The sequence below is a fragment of the Pangasianodon hypophthalmus genome, chromosome 3, assembly GCF_027358585.1.
Source record: "Pangasianodon hypophthalmus isolate fPanHyp1 chromosome 3, fPanHyp1.pri, whole genome shotgun sequence".
Taxonomy (NCBI): Eukaryota; Metazoa; Chordata; class Actinopteri; order Siluriformes; family Pangasiidae; genus Pangasianodon; species Pangasianodon hypophthalmus.
This window is the reverse complement of record NC_069712.1, coordinates 12,283,818-12,304,579: the sequence shown is the minus strand read 5'-3', so window position 1 is coordinate 12,304,579 and position 20,762 is coordinate 12,283,818. Positions and strand designations below refer to the sequence as shown.

Below are 20,762 nucleotides of genomic sequence, written 5' to 3'. Positions count from 1 at the left end.
TATTGAAGGTGGGAGAGAGCGCTGGTCATTCACTCCCCCCACCTACAATCCCTGCTGGACCCGAGACTCGAACCCACAACCTTTAGGTTCACCTTCGGGTTGCAAGTCCGAGTCTCTAACCATTAGGCCACGACTGCCCCCCCTTTACACTTGAAAGCTAGACGTACAGTAAGTGTGCAATTTGAGCCGCAGCTCAGGTGAATGATTTTTCCCGCACCGCTGCTTTAATCGTTAACAGGGAGTCGGCTCGGGAGTTCTGCTCGCTCGCTGACTGACAGATGTGCGTTGCCCTTTTAAGAGGCGCGGATCTCCGCTGGCTCTGTGACGTCATCCCAGCGACGGCTCCGGCCCGCCCCCTCCTCCCCCCCTCCTCCTCCCCCTCCTCCTCCTCCTCCTCCCCTACACAAACGCTGAGAGATGGTCGGAGCGCAGTCGCGCTTATGGGCGAGACACACTTTCTGTTTTTTTTTTTTTTTTTTTTTCGCACCAATCGCCAAGGAAACGCTCCCGCGCTGAAATGAAGCACAGCCTGGTCTTCAGCGCGGATTGACACGGAAACTTTTACGATGGCCGCAGAGGCGCAAAAGTAGCCGCAAGAGATAGAGAGAGAGAGAGAGAGAGATAGAGAGAGAGAGAGAGATAGAGAGAGAAGGCTCGCCACCACACGCACGCGCAGGGCTAGAATGTACGCGCTCAGAGCCCACTGCAGTTTCTAACAGCAAGACGCTTTTTTTTTTTTTTTTTTTTTTTCCCTTTCACAACCGAGTCGGCCTCCTGAAAACCGTTTTGTTTTTGTTTTCTTTTTTCCTTCCACCTCTCCTGCTTTTCCAGTCGCAACTCTGTGTTCGAGCCTGTTGTTTTGCACCGGTGATAGAGAATAATTATGGCGGGGAAAGGGACATCACAAGGCACGGGAATACTGCTGGTGACGGCCAACGTCGGCTCTCTCTTCGAGGATGTAAGTGTCTCATGTGAGGCTTGTCCACTCCGCTTGCACTGCTTCTGTGATCTGGTGACTTGTTTTGCAGCAGTCATTCAAGTCTTGCGTGCACGCGCCATCTCTCAGCTGACCTGATCCACATGCATGCATGCATTCTCTCTCTCTGTCTCTCTTTCTCTCTGTGTTTATACAGACATGCTTCTGCATGTAAATGTGTGTGTGTGTGGATCTGATCACATCCTAGCTTACCTCTACTAGTGTTGTTCTCAGGCCATGGTGATGCAAAGTTACCATTTTAAGCTTTCTGAGACACTTTTTTTCCTGCTGAGATGAAGATGCATGCTTGTGTCAGGATGGGTTTTGATCTGCAGCTCTGAACTGCAGCTCTGCCTTCTCCTCCCACACCTTGCTCCTGTATGCTGGCTGTGAAAATTTAAAAGACACAAGTTTGGCTAAAGGAGGCATCCCATAAAGCATAGTCTTCATGCCAGACTGCTGATACATTCATGCTCCACATTTTGATACAGTGCTGTCATGGTTTCTGTCACCGGTCAGTGTAATGCAGGCTGCGAGAGAAATCATGGCATCAGATGATGATTTAGTTCACCATCATGTAGTTCAGGGTTGATAAGTAGTGATAGCTGTGGAGGAAATGAAACAAGTGTACATGGTACGTTTATTTGTTGCTGCGTTTTCTTATTTCACACACAAAACTTTTGGAAAGCTTGTTAAAGTTGTCAAATTTTCATTGTTTAAAGCCCCCGTAGGTTTATTTTCATAATTACTGCATTCATTCATCTTCAGTAACTGCTTTATCCAGGTCAGGGGCATGGCGGATCCGGATTCTATCCGAGGAACACCGGGCATGAGTGGGAATACACCCTGGATGGGGTGCCAGTCCATCGCAGGGCACCGTGCACACACACATTCACACACTTATTCACACCCACAGGCTACTTAGCATAGCCAGCCCACCTTCCGGCATGTTTCTGAGAGATGGGATGAAGCCAGAGAACACTGAGGAAGTATACACGGACACCCTAACCCTAATCATAGTTAATTAAAACCAGTGTCAGTTTATTTTTATAACCAGCCTCGCACTCCTCAATAAAATGAACAGTGTATGTTCTTTGTTCTTTTAAGAGATTCGTGGTTTCCCTTTTTGGTTATTTAGACATTTACATTAATGGCATTTGGCAGAAATCCTTATCCAGAGTGACTTACAGAAGTGCTGTGAAGTCTCAATCAGTAAATACCTCCTGATACTGGTTCACTAGGTCATGGACTAAGACTACTATCTATCTAACAAGCTGTGGACTTGTTGTTCGATGTTACCTTTAGAGGGAACGCAGAACAAGAATATGTTATATGGCTTCTGATAATGTAATGTACAAGATGACCTGAAAACTTCTGACACAGTGTCGACTCTTCTTTTATAACATCTTTCTCCATTTGCACAGCTCCGCACTTTGTGGCCAGAATTGCAGAATTACAATTTTGCTGCCACTGCTGACAATGATAGCGTCCTTCCAAAGAGGTACACGCTGTGATTTATAGCTTCAGACGCACTGTATTCTAACCACACAATACGTAATCAGTCATACAACCTGTTTGTTCCTGTAATCAGTCCGACTATACCAGCGAAATCTTTTACGACCGTGTATGGGCCATAGGGCATTGTCTCTTCCGATAACTGAAATTAACTCCGGCTTCCGTCTGTGTAACGCTGAGCACACTGTATCAAATGTTAATGTGGTGTAAACAGTGCACGAGGCACTTTCTCTCTTATGTGTGTGAACTTTTAGTCCTAAACATAGAGGGAACCCCCCCCCTCCCCCCCTTTCCTTGACCTCCACCCTAGTTTAAAAATAGTTCTGCTGTCATGACTGCTGAACTTTGGATGTCTAATAGATATCACTGTTTTCCCTCGGCCAATTTTTTTTTTTTAAACAAGTGAACGTGACTAAAATGTTCACATGGCTGCATTGCCTAACTTTCTCAGCTTTGCTTGCTTTGGATTTGCTTTCACATGTGCATGTTGAAATGTTTATCGTGAGCACACGTCACACACTTGCTGTCAGTGGGATCTTTGTGTGTGTGTGTGTGTGTGTGTGTGTGGGCGAGAAGAAGCAGGTAGCACACATAGCATTTGGTCATAACACTAATTTGGACTTTGATCACTGAAACCAGACTTATTCTTGCTTATTTCTCCAGTGAGTGTGTGTTATTTAGCATGTGTCAGAAATCCGAGCTGTACCTAGCAGGTCAGATATTCTGAACACCGTTAAGAGTTTCATGCTCTTCAGGAAATATTAATCGCTTGTCTTTAGGAAAATCAGCTGATCTGGCTGCAGCCCAGAATGGATCAAATATTGCTGGAGCTGCCACCTACATGCCTAATAGTGTAAACGGTGGGAGCCAGGATGTAATGTTCTAGTATAGTGTGTCAGATAAGTGTGCAGAAGGGTTTTAATTTTAGTCCGCTTATGTTTATGTGGAGCATAAAGCCACAGAGCTTGTTTGCATGATGCAGTTACGACGGAACAGTCGGTGTGTGGCAGAAGGATCTTACGAGCGTCACTTAACTTGAGAATGGGATCTTCCAGTTTGCCTATTCAAATATGAAGAAAATGAAGCTGTTGTGTATTTTCTGATGGACAAGCAGCACTCATAAACAATATAGATTATATTTCCAACTCCTATAACTATCTATTTCTTTATTTTTATTTATTTTTTTTTTATTGCTCTTTATTGAACTGACATACCGAACCTAATAGTAAATTCATTAGTCAGTCCGCCAGGCAAGTGAAAGCTGCAATGTCCAATTAACTATGCTAAAAAGCTTCAACTAATATAATTTAACTCAAAAGTATGATGAGCTGATTATGTGCGTTAATGCAGGAGAGTACTTCTCTGGGAGGGGGGACATTAAGTAACTGTAGTCTTTCTCCTCTCCTGTTAACGTCTCTGCTGATGAAGCATCGTGCTTCCACCCTCGGCAGAAAGGCAGGAAATTTTTGGCTAACGTTTCAGTTCTGTGTACATGTGCGTGAGTCTAGCACCTCAGATAACTTCATAACATTACTAGCATCTTGATTTTTGCTCGATGAAGTGTTTAAATGTGAGGTTACTCCATGGTGTGCTTGGATTCGGGTTATGTAACGGTCTTTATGCTGCACTGTGCTGTGCTGTACTGCACTTTTGTCACTGTCTCCACATCCCTTTGTATTCCCGATACTGGAAAGATCACCTAGCTTGCGTTTAAGCTAATTAATATGCCTAATAAAAATAGCTCCTACCATCAGCCAGACTACTGAATGGGTTTACGTAGATTGTGCAGAAATAGAGAAATATATAGAGAACAAATTAGTGTGTTATGTTAAATCAACAAACATATCAGGTGAGAAGATTTCTTTTTTGAAAGTGAATAGGGAGTAGTGTATTTGTCCTTCTATGGTTGTTGGATGAATGAAGTAAAAAAAAAAAAAAAAAAACACAACAAAAACAAACACCCTCTGATGACAGTTACATTTACAGCTTCCTGAATTTGCTACTGTGAATGAAAAATGCATCGCTTGGATATCTGCTAGTGATTTGTCCACCTCTGCTAACTGCCATTTATATGTACAAATCTTGATACTATATTTACTTTAAACTGTAGAGGCGTGGATAATTTCTTTGTTATAGTCTTGTAAAAGCTGAGAATTGTTAGTCACGCTGTGGATCTGTTATTAGCAACAATCTGTGTTCAGTTTTAGTAATGTTGTAATGGCGCAATGCTTCCTAGAGATATTACAGAGCTCAGAGTTTATGAGAAAAGAAACATTGCATGAGTAATCGTATCACAAACACATCTCATGATCCCACAGCATGTTAGATGACCCAATTCCATTTAACAGTATGCACATTAAAATTGCAATAAAGCCAGAAAGAACAGAAAGAGATCACATTAGTGTGTTAATCAGTCACTAGAATACGCAGAAGTGCAGCGCAGTGTGCGGAAGCTAGCCAAACCCAAATGTTTTTGTTCAGTGCATGTTGTGATGAATTACACCTGTTCCTGGAAAGAACTGGCCTAAAGGATGTTTTTATCCCAAATGTTCTGATAGCGTATCAAAATGTACAAATGACGTTTAACTGCAATTTAAATAGCATGTAAATTTTGTAGCTAAAGCTCCAAATACTAACATTTGCAGTACGTGAGGGCACTTTCATTAACCCATTTGCTGAGTCAGAATCAGAGTGACATTGATGCTTTCGGTTTGTTTGCCAATCGATTATGTTTAGTTTCGTACTGCGCATAATTAAATGAAGCACAAAGCAAAAAAAAAAAAAAAACATTGGCTGAGAGATGTGTACATTTTAAGGCATTTGTGTCAGTCATTGGTCAGAAATATGTCAACGGTAAGAGTAAATAATTTTTTGTATGGAAATCACAATAAACCCACAGAGAACATGGAGTCAGTGCTGAATAAATGATTAAGCAGTTATATAAATAGCTAGTTTAAAACATGTTGTGTATGCTTTCACTGTTTTTCTCTTTTAATTTGTCCCAATACCCAGGGTGCATTGCATTTCCACAGCACTACAGCTCTGTCCTTTGGTTCAGTTTGCACCTTTAGCCCAATGTCACTCACAACCCAAAATACACGGCCTGCTTGTTTCACTTCCTGCAATTGGTTCAATTCAGAGTCAAATCGTTTTCTCACTGCAATCGAATCACACATGCAACGTTCGCTCTGAACCCGACTGTGACCACCTCACTCAGAGGCTCTCGGACTGGTTGTTTGATAATGTGATTATTGTGTTCCCACCTGTCCAAACGAACTCAGGAGGAAAACACACCAGGGACTAAAGACTAATCAGAAAGCCATCCTAAAATAGCCTAGAGATAGCCTTTGTATCCACTGCATCATATTGCATGCATCATGCTGCTTACCACTACCGTATACTGTTTATCTCAACTAACTGCACCATAATTCTTATTGATTCCATTTAACTTAATTGGCATTTGCATTATTGGTATGCATCTGTTTACCACTGCACACTGTTAACTTATTGCACCATAAAACTGTTACCTCATTTTAATTTATTGGTTGGATGCTAACTGCATTTCGTTGTCTCTGTACTCGTACTCTGACAATGACAGTAAAGTTAATCTAATGACAATAAACCTAACCTAACCTAACCTAACATTTTGCAGGACAACATAAAAAAAACTTTAGCTTGAAGACAATGAACTATGTGACTCTTATCTGCTGCCAGTTACACATAAACAGAGCTGAAACTGTTAATGGACAGTAAAGACGCTACAAGGTCATTAAAAAACATTCACATCACTCTTGCGTGGTTTTACAATCCCGTAACCAACGACGCTTCATGTAAACTTGTGGGTAGCACCAACAACTGAACAACTGAAAAGTGACTGTCAGTCTTGTTAGCAGAAGAAAGGCAGTGGAAAGAAGACTGAGGGTGATTTTTAACCTGCCGTCATGTCCCTTATTTCAAACAGACGTTTGCAGGAAAACAAGATTAATGCAAAGCGTTTGTTTGTGCATAGCGCAGGATTGGCGAACATTTGTTTGATTCGATCTGAAGTGTATTAATTTGTGTTTGGAACATGGGCTATTTGATTTGTCAGAGCAAATTCACTGACTTGAATCTCTCTTTCTCTTTCACGATTTCCCTTGATGCCTCATTAGCACAGTCTGCTTCTGCCCTGTTTTCATGAGAAATGCCAGTGATCTGCTATATTTACGCAAGCCAAATAAACATTAATAAAAAGTCATCTGAAAGAAGGTCTGTCGCAGTGAATGCGTCCTCTGCGTAGTTTAGTGCTATTACGAATGGGCAAGCCCAACACAAACAATAACTTCATTGTAAAGACTTGCTGAGTTTCCCTTTTAAATAAATACACGCATGGCCACAAGTCTTTCATTTTTAGCCACTATGTGGTAAACATTGAGCGTGTGCCAGTACACACATGTCAAGAGGTGAAAGTCCGCATGCAGGGCGAAGCGTGCGTGTGTGTGTGTGTGTGTGTGTGTACGCGCTCTGCTGAAGAGCTAAATGGCGTGATGAGAAGGCTACTGCTGGCCTCAGAGGTAGGTTGCTGGGTTTTGCTTGGCCACAAAGCACTTTCAGCACTTCCCTGATGAAACAAATGGTTTAAGATGGATGTTAGTAATGGAACATGAGACCATGTGTTTTGACACACATAGACTTTCCAGAGTTTAATAGCCAGTTGAGGACGTTTGACATTCTTAAGAGCAAAGTGTCAGCTCGGTAAATCCGCCACTAAATTAACGCACGCCATCTTCATCCTGCAGCCTTTCAAGTCTGGATGCGTTAAAAAGAAATAGTAATTGATCACGAACAAAAGACGTCAGCTTGTGGCTTTCGGGAGGGAGAAGGAGGTTGGGAGAGTGTCTCAGGCTCTGGAGCTGTGATGGAAACTTAATGAAAGGAAGATTATGTTATTTTTATTAGCGCTTTGCTTCCTCTCCATATCTGGCTGCTCATGAGTTGGAATTTCAATGGGAAAGACTAATCTGGAATTCCAAATGCTGAAGTAATCAGCATGTGTTTCCAAAGTGCCTTTTCTGCCTGTCTCCAAACACTCCAGAGATGAGAAGTTTAAATCTTGGACTCTGACTGAATCTTTTGATCTATTCCCCTCGCAGCTACCATGACGAAACTTTCCTCATGGTACAGAATAACTTAAGACAGACACTGGCTATGCAGACTTTAGGGAACCGATAGGAACTGGCAAAGTCCAAAAGACTTTATGTCTTAGAAAACAGTCGATATGCGTTCACATCTAATTGGTCCTCAAGGCAGAAAAGTTTTGATGGATTGCAGTGATGTTGGTTGGCCGATGTCACACTCCTCATGCAACTCTCTAACAAGAAGAAACTTATTACAGAAGTTTTCCAAAACATGTCTTGGCATCTCATATGGCTCACTGAGGCAAGCAACATTCGAGCTTCTCTTTTTAGATGAGAAAAATCACATCTTGGAATCATATCCAGAAAACTATTTTCGATTTCAAAACAATTCTCGTATGACAGATAAGTCACATCCTTGGCACATACTTCCTCTGTAATGGGTAAAATTGAGTAATCATCTGGTAGATTTTCTCCACCACTTCTGGAGTACTTACACCACACCCACTTCTGTTGAGAGATGAGTGATATTGAGAATAAGGGCTAACTTGACTTTCATTCCTTTCTTACAGAAACAGGAAGCAAATAGTATAGTTATTTGCAGCAGAGTGCGTGACATTATTTTGTAGATTAAGCCCAGTGTGATACTTAGGATAATCAGTCTAGCACAGGGGTCATGAACTGGCAGACTGCAGCTGACCAAACCAAGTAGTTGGAAAAATAATAGCCTACTGTAACAGAACTGATAAACGTATGGAAAAAAAGTAGCTATAATTCAGCGACTCTAGTTTTCTCAATATGAACTTGGCTTCTCTAGCAGACCCTCTGTTCCGACTTATCCAATCACGTGCATTTCACATGTAAATTATTTTTCTGAAGGAAGATCATCAGGCCAGAGACTCAAGACATTACCTCAGAAAAGGGAGAGTTGAATTTTCACAGACTTTCATAGATGTTTCATTTCATTAAAAAATGTATGAAAAAAAAGTCGACAACAAAATCAGAATATTTAAAGATGAATGGACAGCTTTTCTTCTCCCCATGTCAAGTACAAAACAGATGCATCTTATCTTTTCAGAGTCCATGGCATTGGTCAAAAGTGGTGATCGGGAGCATGACGATGAAAGAAAAGTCATCTTATTTATAGCCATAAGCTACTCTTTGATGGTTAAGCATTAAACGGTAACTGTTAACACTATTCAGTCATGTTAGTTGCTTATCCGGACCTTTGTAAGCAGCACATCTTTTGTAGCCGGACCTTTATAAATTTTAGTTGAATACTCCTGGTCTAGTAGGAATGAATGTTTTGTGCAGGATCAGTGTGAACTCCAGTGTCAGGGTTCTGCAAAAAAAAACACAGGTTCCCAAACAAAATTCCAAACAAGAGTGGCTGCCTTTAGCAATAAACTCACATCTAATGTAAGTGAAGATAGTGCAGCTAATAAAACAGATATGTTCTTTGTGAAGTTCATGTTTCCAATAAGTGTGGTCAAAGGGAATTTTGCTCACACAGAAATACAGACATGAGAATAAACACTTCTCCTTCGAGATCACTGAACCTGCCATGCAAACTCAGATAGCGGGTGACAGAGAAGAAATGAGCCCTTCTTCAGGTAAGGAAGTGAGATAAGCTGGCGTACGTCAGTGTCTGGCATTGCTCCAAAGTCAGAATCGTCTAGGGAATGTGGGAAGGCTGTGGTCAAATACACACCCTCCCAAAGCGAGGTGCAGATAATCACACTTCTTTTACAGTGTGACTTAAACAAACTAAGATGGATGGCACTTGGAAATCAAGTGAGGGCCATGCAGGGGTGGACAAATGTGCAATTTATCGGCTAGGCCTCTGAGCAAGTAAAAGCTCCAGAGTGCTGCCCAGTCCCATGTTTTCATTGCCTGGAAACTGACTAGGCAAAACGTGGTAGCTAATGTGACGCAATAAAGTATGGTTAGCTAGTTAAACAGATTAAGGGACCTGAATTAAGTATATGATGATTATCCTCTTCTAACACAGTTTATAATGTAGCACATTGTGTGTGTGCCCTCAGCAAAAAGTCAGCAAGTCGTCGGCCAATGTTTCCGGGCTTGGGACCAGCACTGGGAGTGCACGGCCGTATGCAACCCTAGTGGCTGGAGTTGGTTCCCTGGCCGGGAATCGAAGCCGGGCCGGGGTGGTTAAACTGCCACTAGTCCTCTAGGGACCCCCATGCATGCTAATTAATACACCTTCATTATTAAATATCAGCCAGATTGCGTGTCTGCCGATATGTGCAGTGCAGCAGGGGGTGGTATTCAGAAAAAAAGTTATTCATTAATTACAGCTCTGAGGTGTGTCGTGTCGCTATGAAGTGTGTTAAGATTAAACATACTTAACATAGTGTGTTAAAATTAGCTATATACCAAATGAAAAATTTCATTTTGCAAGTGTCAATATGGAGTAGAAGTGTTTTTTTTTTTTCTTTTTCTTTTTCTTTTTCTGGTTGCTGAACCTTCTCTGCCAGGCAAATAAGAACAAAAACACTAAAAGCCTGGGCACAGAAATCTGCTTGTACTGATTTTTTCAATCTCTGCTGTGGGTAGTAGCTGCTACAATATAACCAAAGTGGCCAAATTTTGCTATCGTGGAATTTCTGTTTAAGAAAGGAGGCATATTTTGTATTATAATTTGTATTCATTAGTATGGTGTAGTAAGTGCTGGGTAAGTGCCACTGCCAATATGTTCCTCAAGGTGAAGAGATGATGAATGTTAAATTATTTAGATATATTAAAAATTTCATTCGCGCGCATTCTTTCGGTCCTGGTAGAGATAAATGGTATTCTGCATATCTTATAGCAGCTCTTCTTATGTTAGGGCATGTTCAGTAACACCTGCTTTTTTTCATGGCTTTTATTATTATTTTATTATTATTATTATTATTTATTAAACTTAGAACAGCTAATGAATGGCCCCAAGCTCTCACACATTCAAAGACTTTGACTAATACTGTGCCTGCAGTTATTATTTAGGATTAACTGGGAGTATACAGTGCGCCCCAATGGTTTGCCGTCTGTCATGTCGTCTGCACTTCCTCAGGCCATCCACACTGAGCTGTCAGAGGGAGGATCTGAGACCTGGCATGCTTGCTCACAATAAGCCGAACTGGGACTTCTGTGTTTTATTATACCTCTGAGTTGCAGTTCGGTGTCTTCTTACTACAGTATCCAGATACAGCAGGGCGTGCAAGCCATGGTTCATATTCTCCGTTTGCCGTGCATGTTCCGACGTGCCGCTTCGATGGAATGTAAACATGAAGCACGAATGAAAGACGTAAGACAGAGCTCACTTAAAAAAGGGCTGGGCTAATCACAGCCTAGTACAGCCAAGGGGAGAGTGTGTGCATGCAAGAGAGAGCAAGTTACATACTCGCACAAACGGCTGGTTTCGGCTACTTTGCGTAGTTGATCCTGTTCCGTCTGGGTTGTTTTTGTTGATTTTTCCAGTGCTTGTGTTACTGACTCTGTTTAATGGACAGATCTTTGAGAGAGAGCAGGTAGAAGGAGAACGAGAAACCTGCTTGATTTTGCTTGAAATTTGTCCACACACTTTTATCATGGAGGCTGACAGGTGACCGATTGGCTTGTTATGATTCAGTAATATGACACTGCTAGAGATCAGCCAAGAGTTCAGAGTTTCCGAATAAAAAGTGCAGGTTACCTCATGAAAGTGTTTATTTAATTAAAAATGGATTTTATGACATTTGCTGTCCTCGTGGTTGGGATATGTATGAGTAATATATCTGTTTTTTATACTTAGGAGCATTAATTTGTTTTGTAAGAAGGCAGACGTAATGAGTGGTTCCACAGGATGTCTGACATTATTTTGGCTTGTGTTTCTTCCTGGTTTAATGGAAAATGATTCTTTGACATTAGTGTAAAACGACTGTCTAGTGTAGCTATTGCTCCAGGCGTTGATATTTTTTTCCTGAATTTGCTCTTGACCTTTGTTCTTGACCTGTAGATAAACATGTCAACATTCAACACTGTGTATCAGTGTAGTCTGATCAAATCACATCCACTCCAATGACCTGTGGTGGTGTAAACTAGGCCTCGGGTTTATACTTGCCTATGTGTGTTTAGAAGATGATGACAGAGGGCACCTGCATCATCCTTACTGTTTAGTGTAGATGAGTGTGTATGTGGTGAGCAGCTGTGTAGTGAATTAAGTGTGTTATACTGTGTGTGTGTGTGTGTGTGTGTGTGTGTGTGTGTATAGTTAGGACTGGACCCTAGAGCTTATTAACTATATTCTAGCTCTATTTCCATCCTCGTCACTGGCCTGTGGCCTGGTTTACTCGTCTTCAGAGACACCATAACTATAACCAGTTTGTTTCTGTCTTTCTTTTTTGGTCTTTCTCACTCTTTTTTTCTTTCTCACTCTGACCTGGGACGTACTAACACAAATTTTCTTATGATTTTCAATTGGACATGGATATCAGAATATGTCAAATCCAATACCATACCAGCCTTTTGTGCCAATATCTGATATCCACATTATTTATTCATTCGTTTATCTTCAGTAAGCCCATGTCACCCAGCATTAGATCAATATATCCCTAATATTAAAATCGATAGAGCCTCTTTTACACATCCACTCTTATTAGAACTTGAAAGGAATTGGTAATTAATTGTGTATGTCCTGAGACATACAGGTCCTGAGAAGACTGATGTGTCAATCAGCAGGGTAAGACCTAGTGCAGTTCCCTGGAAATTATCAAGAGGGCTCATGTTTGGACAGAAGCTGGTTTGTTACCAGGGAATAGTAAAGCAACAGCAGGAGGGAAATCCTAAAGTCAACAAAGAATAAAAGGAGAAATGTCTGGAAATTGGAAAGATTCAGAGTTAAAGGAACTGAAGGCTGTTTGTGCTGAGGACTCGTAAATGACACAGTCAGTATGGCCTCTGGTCATTTATAAAGGAATCACCAGCACAATCTGATAGCATGCTACAAATAGGGAGAAGATGCTGGCAAGATGAAGAGTGTTCAGAATGTACATTCCACCAAAGTCATTGTATGTGGGATTTGTTAAATATATAATTTTGTGTAATAGCTTGGGAAATGCATGTATTCTAGTGAAATACTGTTTGAAGGCTGCAGGTTTGAATGACCCAAGTCTTGATTATAGCAAAATATGCCACTAATGTTCCTGCTTTTGAGTGTGAAAACATTATAGCCGTGTTTTCTTGACCTTATGAGCTGCGCTCTGATGTCAGACATTCTTTTTTTATTTTAGTTTTATTCACACAACTTTATTGCCTTCACTGTGAGATGAATTGTGTTCTTTATATTTGGAACACTTTTATCGTGCAGGAGTGTGACATGGCTGTCTGGCCAAGTCATTAAAGAGGGACTGTTGAGCACTTGTTTTCCATGCTTGTTTTGACGATTTCCTGAGTGTGAGTGTGGTGCAGGCTGAATCAAATGAGTGTGGACGGAATTAAAATTGAGTGATTCTTACAGTACGGACTGTCCTAATGCAGCTTTATAAACATCAGTGCCTTAATGCAAAGTCAGCAACCCTTCTCAGGACAAGGAAACATCCTCAGGTAGAGGTAGAAAGATTATGAACTCTTGGAAGAAACCAAAACCTTACAATGAGTGTTAGTAATAAATATATCAATATATTGAATTATAATACAGGTAAAGAGATTAGCAAATTAGTTCAACAGCTAGTGGTCAATCAAGGATGACGGAGCAAGCGTCTTTATAGTCATGTGACCTCTGTGCAATGAGGGGCCTAATAGTGCATAGGGGCCTAATGAGTGTCTGCATTATTTCATAAAAACTCTCTATTCGTTGGTCTACCACCTTTACCTCTATGGGTATGGAAGTTCAGCTTCATCCTTGACTGAACAGAGTGTCTACGTCCCAAATGGAGAAGAACTGATACATTTATTAGCTAGCCCACCAGGTAAGTGAAAACTCCAGTGTGTAAAAAGTGGTAGCTAACATAGTGTAATACAGTACGGTGAGCTAGTTAGCTGGTGCATTAATACAGACTAAGGGAAACAACTGAGTACATGATCATCTGGTACATTTCATTTGCACCCTTTACAAAATGTCAGGCAAAGTTTCAGCAGTGGGATGTGGTGTTCTCATGTCAGACCTAAAAGGTATTATTCAAGTCTGGCACTTTATTTTCTCTCCATATGTTTAACTGTGAGGTGACAGTTTGTTGTGCTAGGAGGAGAATTATGACAGGACTTTTTATTATCATTGAAACCCTGATGGCTGTGGGTTGTCTGTCCTTCTGTCTGTTCGTCCATTGGTCTGTGCATTTGTCTGGGGTCACAGCAACGTCAAATGTCTGACAGAGTTTTTCTTTTATAGCTTCCTTCCTGTTTGAAGTATACTGTAAGGGTATTTCTGGCATACAAACACAAGAAGGACCAGACTTGTGGCGAAGATATCCCTTTCGATACGTGACACATACCTACATGTTCCTAAAAACATCTTTTGTCATACACTAATGTATACTGTAAGTAATCTGCCTAGTAAAAATTGTTCTGGTGAAGAAGCACTTGCTATAATTACAGCATTGTGGTGCGTCACACCACCAGGAAGTGCATTATGTTTAAACATAGACGCATACCAGTAAAAATGTTTGTTTTGCAATAAATAGGAAGGTTTTTTTTTTTCTTCTCTTTATGGTTGGTGATCCTACTTGTCTACTGGGCAGCTACCAAAAAAAAAAAAAAACAACAAAAAATGAGCCTGGACATGAAATCTGCTCGTCCCAAGCACTCAGGCTAGTGATTGTCCACCTCTACAAAATACTGACAGGAAAGCTATTCCAGAATTCAAGGAAAATATCTATAAGTATCTGTACTTTGCTGTTTTTGGCATTGATAACAGCTGCATTTACTGGACAAACATGGTCAGGTGGATTATAAAGGTTGGGAGTGATGGGAGCAATGTTTTCTTGGAGACGTTCAACATCAGCCATTAAATAAGATAAAAACGAAAGAGGCACTTAACCTTTAAGGATTGCAGTGTACATGACAGCCAATTAGTGTTTTTGACTCTGTGTTTGAGTGTGTATGTGTCTGTTTTAGTGGTCCTGGTTTGTCTCACCCATGGAAAGCATTAGCATAACCATAACAGAGAACTCTTGGACCAACATCAGTATTTCTGTCTTTGCCACAAGGTGCCCATTTATGGCGAATGTTCAGTAGAGGTTGGCAATACATTAACCCCTGCTTTGCATCTGTGTTTTGTATATTCATGCACACACACAGTAGAGTAATCCATGTACTTCAACTCTGGTGTCATTGTCTCTGTGGTAGTAGCAGAGAGCCTGCAGATAGCCTACAGATAGGGGGGGGGGGGGGGGGGGGGGTATATTTAATTGCACCTACATTTCCTCTGAGAATTTCTCCATGAAAGTTCTCCCCAAAGCAACTCCACCTAAACTCAAAGTCACAGTGCCTCCTGTTTCCTTTGCACTCTGCATGAGTGGAACAGTTGTGAGGAGTTTTGGAAACATGCCTAGAAAATGTCATGTATTTGCAGAGTTGAGTAGAGTCATGCTGCCCGAATGCTGTTGGTTGTATGTTGCTGGTTGTGTCTGGAATCCACAAAAACACTGAAGCTTTAATTAATCTGCGTAACCTATGCTAATTAATTCCTAGTCAGTAGCAGGGAGGGCAGTGTGAGTCATGTCCCATCTCCAATGACTGTAATTTGTTTGTCACTTGAAGTAAAATTGGAAGGCGATTGAAACGTTTCTTGCCAAACCTGTGTTTTTGTGGTTCAGATGTCTCAGTGGCCCTTTCTTCTTGTGGAAGGCTTATCACCACCAAAGGGCCTGAAGGATAGTGAGGAGTTATCACTCTACTCTTTGTTTACCTGCTCTCTGCATTTTCCATTTCAGAGGTATGGCCCAAGTTCATCGTGGAGCGCAAGGGTTATAGGATTGTAGGCATGTTGCCATATAGTGATAATCGACTATATTATACAATTTGATAGACCTTAATATTTCCCAACATTTGCGGCTGGTAGCGTGCTTCAATGCAGGAGCAAACCTCATAATGTCAAGCTGTAGTTTTATTTAGTTGTGAATATAATTAAGAATTCTTAGAAGGACTGCTCACTAGTGGTTATGTCATGTGATGACACTGAACCGTGATCAAAATGGGTAGCAAGAACAGGCACAGGCAACCAGGTAATATTTTGAAAATAAGTTTATTGATATCACTGTTAATTGAAATAAAGAATGGTCATTTCAGTACAGGGAAATTTAATGTTGGCACATACCGACAGTGCATAGTGAATATACATTTGGTGGATGCGTAGGCATATCAAGCTTTCAGTATTAAAGTGAACTTTGAGATCTGTGCCGGTTTTTCCTCACTGACTGCTGTGACTTGCTGGTCAGGACTAAGGTTATCGCTTGCATGCTGTTTACTGGTAACTGCATTTTCCATTTTCCACTTTGGAACAATGCAGCAGCTGTAGAACCTACTGTTCCCTTTTTTTCCGGGGCCTATTTTTATCCCACAGCGGTGGAGCTTCTCGGTTAAAGACATCCTTTCCTTCAGAAAGCCCCGAGCTTGCCCTCGGAGACACCCTCCAACTCATGTCACTCTGAGTAATGTCATAGTCTGAGCTCTATTTTAAGAAAAAGAGAGAAAAATAACTTGGCCATTAAATCTTGTGGAAGTGATGATGTTCACTCTGGATTTTTGGAAGTTCTGTTGTTTTTCCCACCACTTTACTGAGTTCTTTTTTTATTGCTGTTAGTTCATTGTTGTGCATTCATGCTGCTTCCTGCATGTATGCGCTTTGGAGTGTTAGGCTGAAATGGCATGGCTTAGTGCATTCCAAAGAAGGGAGTTTCCCTCTGGGGTTGTTTTAGCTAAGGTTCATTTTTCCCCTACTGTCAGCTCCCCCTGCAGCCAAAAAGCTTTTTAAAGATCTGAAATATTTATTCCTGTGATCACTCAGAGGTTCCAGTTTATTACTTCCTACATCTCTGTACCTAATAATAGATTGTGTGCGTGAGTGTGCGTGGATTGCACATTGGTAGATATACCTCCTATCTAATAACTAAGAATAAGAGGTGCGCTATTTTTTGGGTTTTTTTTTTTTTGTTTTTTGCCAGAAAGGTTGACATGGCACATGAGACTAGACTGTACATCGGTACTGGGATGCTTTGGAACACGACAAAAAAAGTCACATGAGCAGGAGGGTTTTACTTTCACGTGGGTGAGTGGTCAGATATGAAGCTTGCAGGATAAAGAAAGACCACATTCATTAACGTGAAAGTGAAGTAACTGCCTGTTGAGGGTTGCAGAGGTTTAAATTTGGCTACTGTTTTTTGTTTATGCTGTAAGTAATAGAACTGACTAAATTTGAAACTGTCACGAGAACATATGACCAAAAATATGTGTAAGCAGGATTAAAAAAGCAGTCTGTTTAAAAAAAAAAAAAAAAAAAAAAAAAAACTTCTGCTTTAGGCCACACTCACTGAAAATACTGAGCTGCTAGTTTATGTATGCCACCAGTCTAGTGATTAATAACCTGGCAACTCAGTGTATATGGACAACAGAAAGAAACTAGCCCTGTGAAATTGGGACGAAGCCCATTTTCCTCAACTCAGTGCTCTCGTTCTACATTTCATGAAGCCATAGCACGGTCCTCTATTACACAGGCCACTTGTTAGGCTGTGTTCCTGCTCTTAGACCCAGGCCTCTCTGAAGTGCTGCTCATGCCATCTGCTTCCATCAAGCCTCGCTGTGAACCCTCCTTCTCTTTAGAAAGATAGAGTGGAGTCCAGCTGTGGAGGAAGAAAACACTTGGTCTTTTAACTCCTACTGAAACATCAAAAGCTCTACAGCTCCATCAACCCTAACTGTAAACCCTAAACCCTAACCCTTAGTCAAAGCGTCAAAAATAAACCCTGCAGCAGATGGTGAGCCAATGAACTGAGTGTGATCTGAGTACTGTGTGTCACGGTTTCATGGTTAATCACAGCAAATGATTTGACGGTTACCTCACCACTGGCTTTTTCAAGATACAGATTAGAGCGCATTTCTGTCCATTTTTTTTAGGGTGTGCCACACTTTTCCTTGCCACTGTCTCTTTCGTCGTATAATGCTAATGTGATAATTACTGACAGTATAAGAGATTTTTTAAGGAAATATTATTCTCATAAATATCTTCTTAAAGTCCTTTTCAGATTAGGCTAGTTTTATACTGAGAGGTGAGATAAGGCAGTTATTACTGAAGTATCACTGGGATTTTAGTTCTACCAAATCCGTCATACTGGCATTTTTTTTTTTTTTTTTAAGACTGGACATATACGCATCTGGAAAGATTACACCCTATTTTAATTTTCAGTAGAATTAACCCCAGGTAACCTATAACCTTGTCTGAATTGACATGTTGGTAAAGATTGCATCATATCCTGTGTGAAAAGAGACTCTTCACTTTTTCTTCAGTAACACTCTTCAGTAACACTCCAGAAGTGCTCTTTTCTGTTGTCGTTCAGCAAAATCAAAATGAAACCTGGTATTGTCCGAGTTTAAAACACAGAACGATAAAACAGACAACAGTTCTTAACACAGGTAAAGCCTACATTCATGTTATGGTCACGTGATGCAGCTAGACAAATGGAGAATGTGTTTTGTCTTCCCCTCTCCAAATGTAAATACCAAAAGCTCATGGAGGCAAGGCAACACCAGCTTTTTACAAGCTTTGGCACCTGATCAGAAATAAATGAGACAGCTGTCTTGTAAAAGAAGTGTGGAACATGGGTACATTATGCTACAACGCTGATGAGCTTTGTGTGCTGAGCATGAACTGGGTGTTATTAGATTTGTGCAGGGTTTAATAGTGCAACAGGTGGGAAAGTGTCACTGGGGAGAAAGCAGCCATGCCAGCGAGGTCTGCCTGGTGCCAGGGTCTCCAGGAACAGATATGGTCGTCCTTAATCTTTAAGCAAATTCATATGAAGTTTTGGGCAAACACTAGGTCATGGAAATAAACACTCAAATAAGTTCATATAACTTTTTTTTTTTTTTTTCCCACACAAAAGGCATACCCGACCCAGAGACTCCTAAGCGAGCCAGCCTGTCTGGCAGAATCTGCTTTTAACGACAGGACTATTTCCGTTGAATTTGACCGCACTCTTTTCCGTGCACTTTATTCTGGTTTTGAACTGTTCTGCTGCTTCAGGAGTGCCTGAGTGTGGTCTGTTGCTTCTGAGAAATCCGGCATTAGAAGTGTTTTATCTCAGTATTGATTTGCCGCAATGTGATCTACACATGCTCTGAATTGCAGCAGGATCTGAGCTGCTTCTCAGGAATCAGTCAAAACCTCGGCTGATTGATGAGTTGACATAGAGTTGGCGATTTAGCCCATGTCATTTAGGGATTTCACTGGAAAGTGGCAAATGAACCACGTGTTTGTGTAGCTGTTGTAGTAGATGCCTTGTTTCTTTTGTGAGAAATTTTAAATCAAACTTATTCCAGGCTTGATAACCACCCAAACCCAGCCTGGCTAGCTGCCCTGGCATTCTCAAATAATAATAATAATAATTATAATAATAATAATAATAATAAACTTTTTATACAATGCATTTTATACTATTAAAATGCAGCTCGAAATGATTTACTGGGTGATGTTAAAAAAAAAAAAAGAAATGGGAAAAAAGTATAAAGGAGTATAAATATATGTATAAATAACGTGCCAGTAAAAGTAATAAAAAATAATAAAAGCTAATTAAAGACTAAAGTGAAAAAATATGTTTTGAGCTGTTTTATTAAATCTGGATGGATAAATCTGGATGAATAGATGGAGCCTGATGAATGTTTAATGGTAATGTGTTCCAGATTTTTGGTGCATAAAAACAAAAGGCCGCTCCACCACTCTTTTTAAGTTTCATATGTGGTATATGGAGAAATCCAGTGCTACATGATTTGAAGAATTTAGAACATGATTTATCGGAAAAAGACATGTGAAACTACTTGTTACATTTTTATAGTCAGTTCTAAAGGCAGCAGTCAGTCAGTGGAGTGATGCTAAAACTGGTGTAATATGATCTTGTTTTCTAGCAACCTCCATACTGCACAACTGTAGTGTTTTTCTCTCATTCTCGCATCCTCTCCCGAACAGGAAAAGCCCAATTACAGAGATATCAGTGCTACACTGCAAATGTGATAGCCTGTGAAATGTCTTGTGTTCCTCTTGTGAGACTATGTTTGTCCTGCTTGCAGAGCAAACAGGATGCTGTGTTCTGGAGAAAGGCAGGAGATAAGACAGGAGAAGAAAGAGAGGAAGATGTGTGGACAGACTGGCGGGTGGGTTTGAGGCATCAGGATGTAAGGGTAGAGTTGAAACCGAGGCTGGCCAATGGATCGCTGTGTTTTGTGGGCTGTGTCACAAACTGTGACAGCTGACTGAGAGTAATTAGGGAGTGTCTGAAGATGGATGGTGCCCTACTGTAGTATAAAGGAGGTACAGAGTCGTTCACCTCTTCTTGTATAACGCCTCTAACCATTTCCTGTTTACTGTCTGTTCTTGCGCGAGACAGAGTATTCATATTCTTCCTTTTGCTTAGGTGTCTTGGCGCCATGCTGACTTTGTGCATGGAAAGGTTTTTTCCTGATGAATGATTAAATACACCACCGTAGTAGCTGTAAACACCCCGTAGACTCCTCCTGTACCGATACTTCCTTACGTTTCTTTCTTTTCCTGGTCTCTGAACAAGAACTTGTTGCCACAAAGCTGAAAGCACACAATTGTCTAGAATGTCTTCGTATGCTGTACCATTACACTTTCCCTTCACTGAAACAACTTTTTTTGCAGAAATTGGTGTGGAAGAGCCCTGACCTCAACCCCACTGAACACCTTTGGGATGACCTGTAACACTGGAACGTTGAATGCCTGACATCAGTGTCTGACCTCACTAATGCTCTTGTGACTGATTGGAAAATCCCCACAGCCATGCTTCAAAATCTAGTGAAAAGCCTTCCCAGAAGAGTGGAGGTTATTATAACAGCAAAAGGGGGAAATAATGAGATATTCAACAAGCTCATACGGGTGTGATGGTCAGGTGTCCACAAACTTTCCAGCATATAGTGTAGCTTTCACAGTGTAGCCTATGCAGGATTTAAACTGT

General features: G+C 40.9%; 1 protein-coding gene across 4 annotated transcripts in view; it reads left to right on the top strand.

Moving 5' to 3' along the window:
• The first annotated feature begins 418 nt into the window (after positions 1-418).
• LOC113540195 (inositol polyphosphate-5-phosphatase A) overlaps positions 419-20,762 on the top strand; it is a 158,388-nt gene continuing 138,044 nt past the window's right edge. Inside the window, exons 1-2 of one of the 4 annotated variants that reach the window (XM_053232840.1) lie at positions 421-958; positions 1,761-2,477. Coding sequence is in view for 3 of the 4 variants with exons in the window: in XM_053232839.1 (XP_053088814.1) it covers positions 884-958 (75 nt within the window). In the remaining variant the exon portion in view is untranslated. Of the gene's footprint in view, positions 959-1,760; positions 2,478-20,762 lie in introns of all 4 variants that reach the window. The other 3 variants (XM_053232839.1, XM_026936509.3, XM_026936515.3) reach the window with 3 other exon arrangements.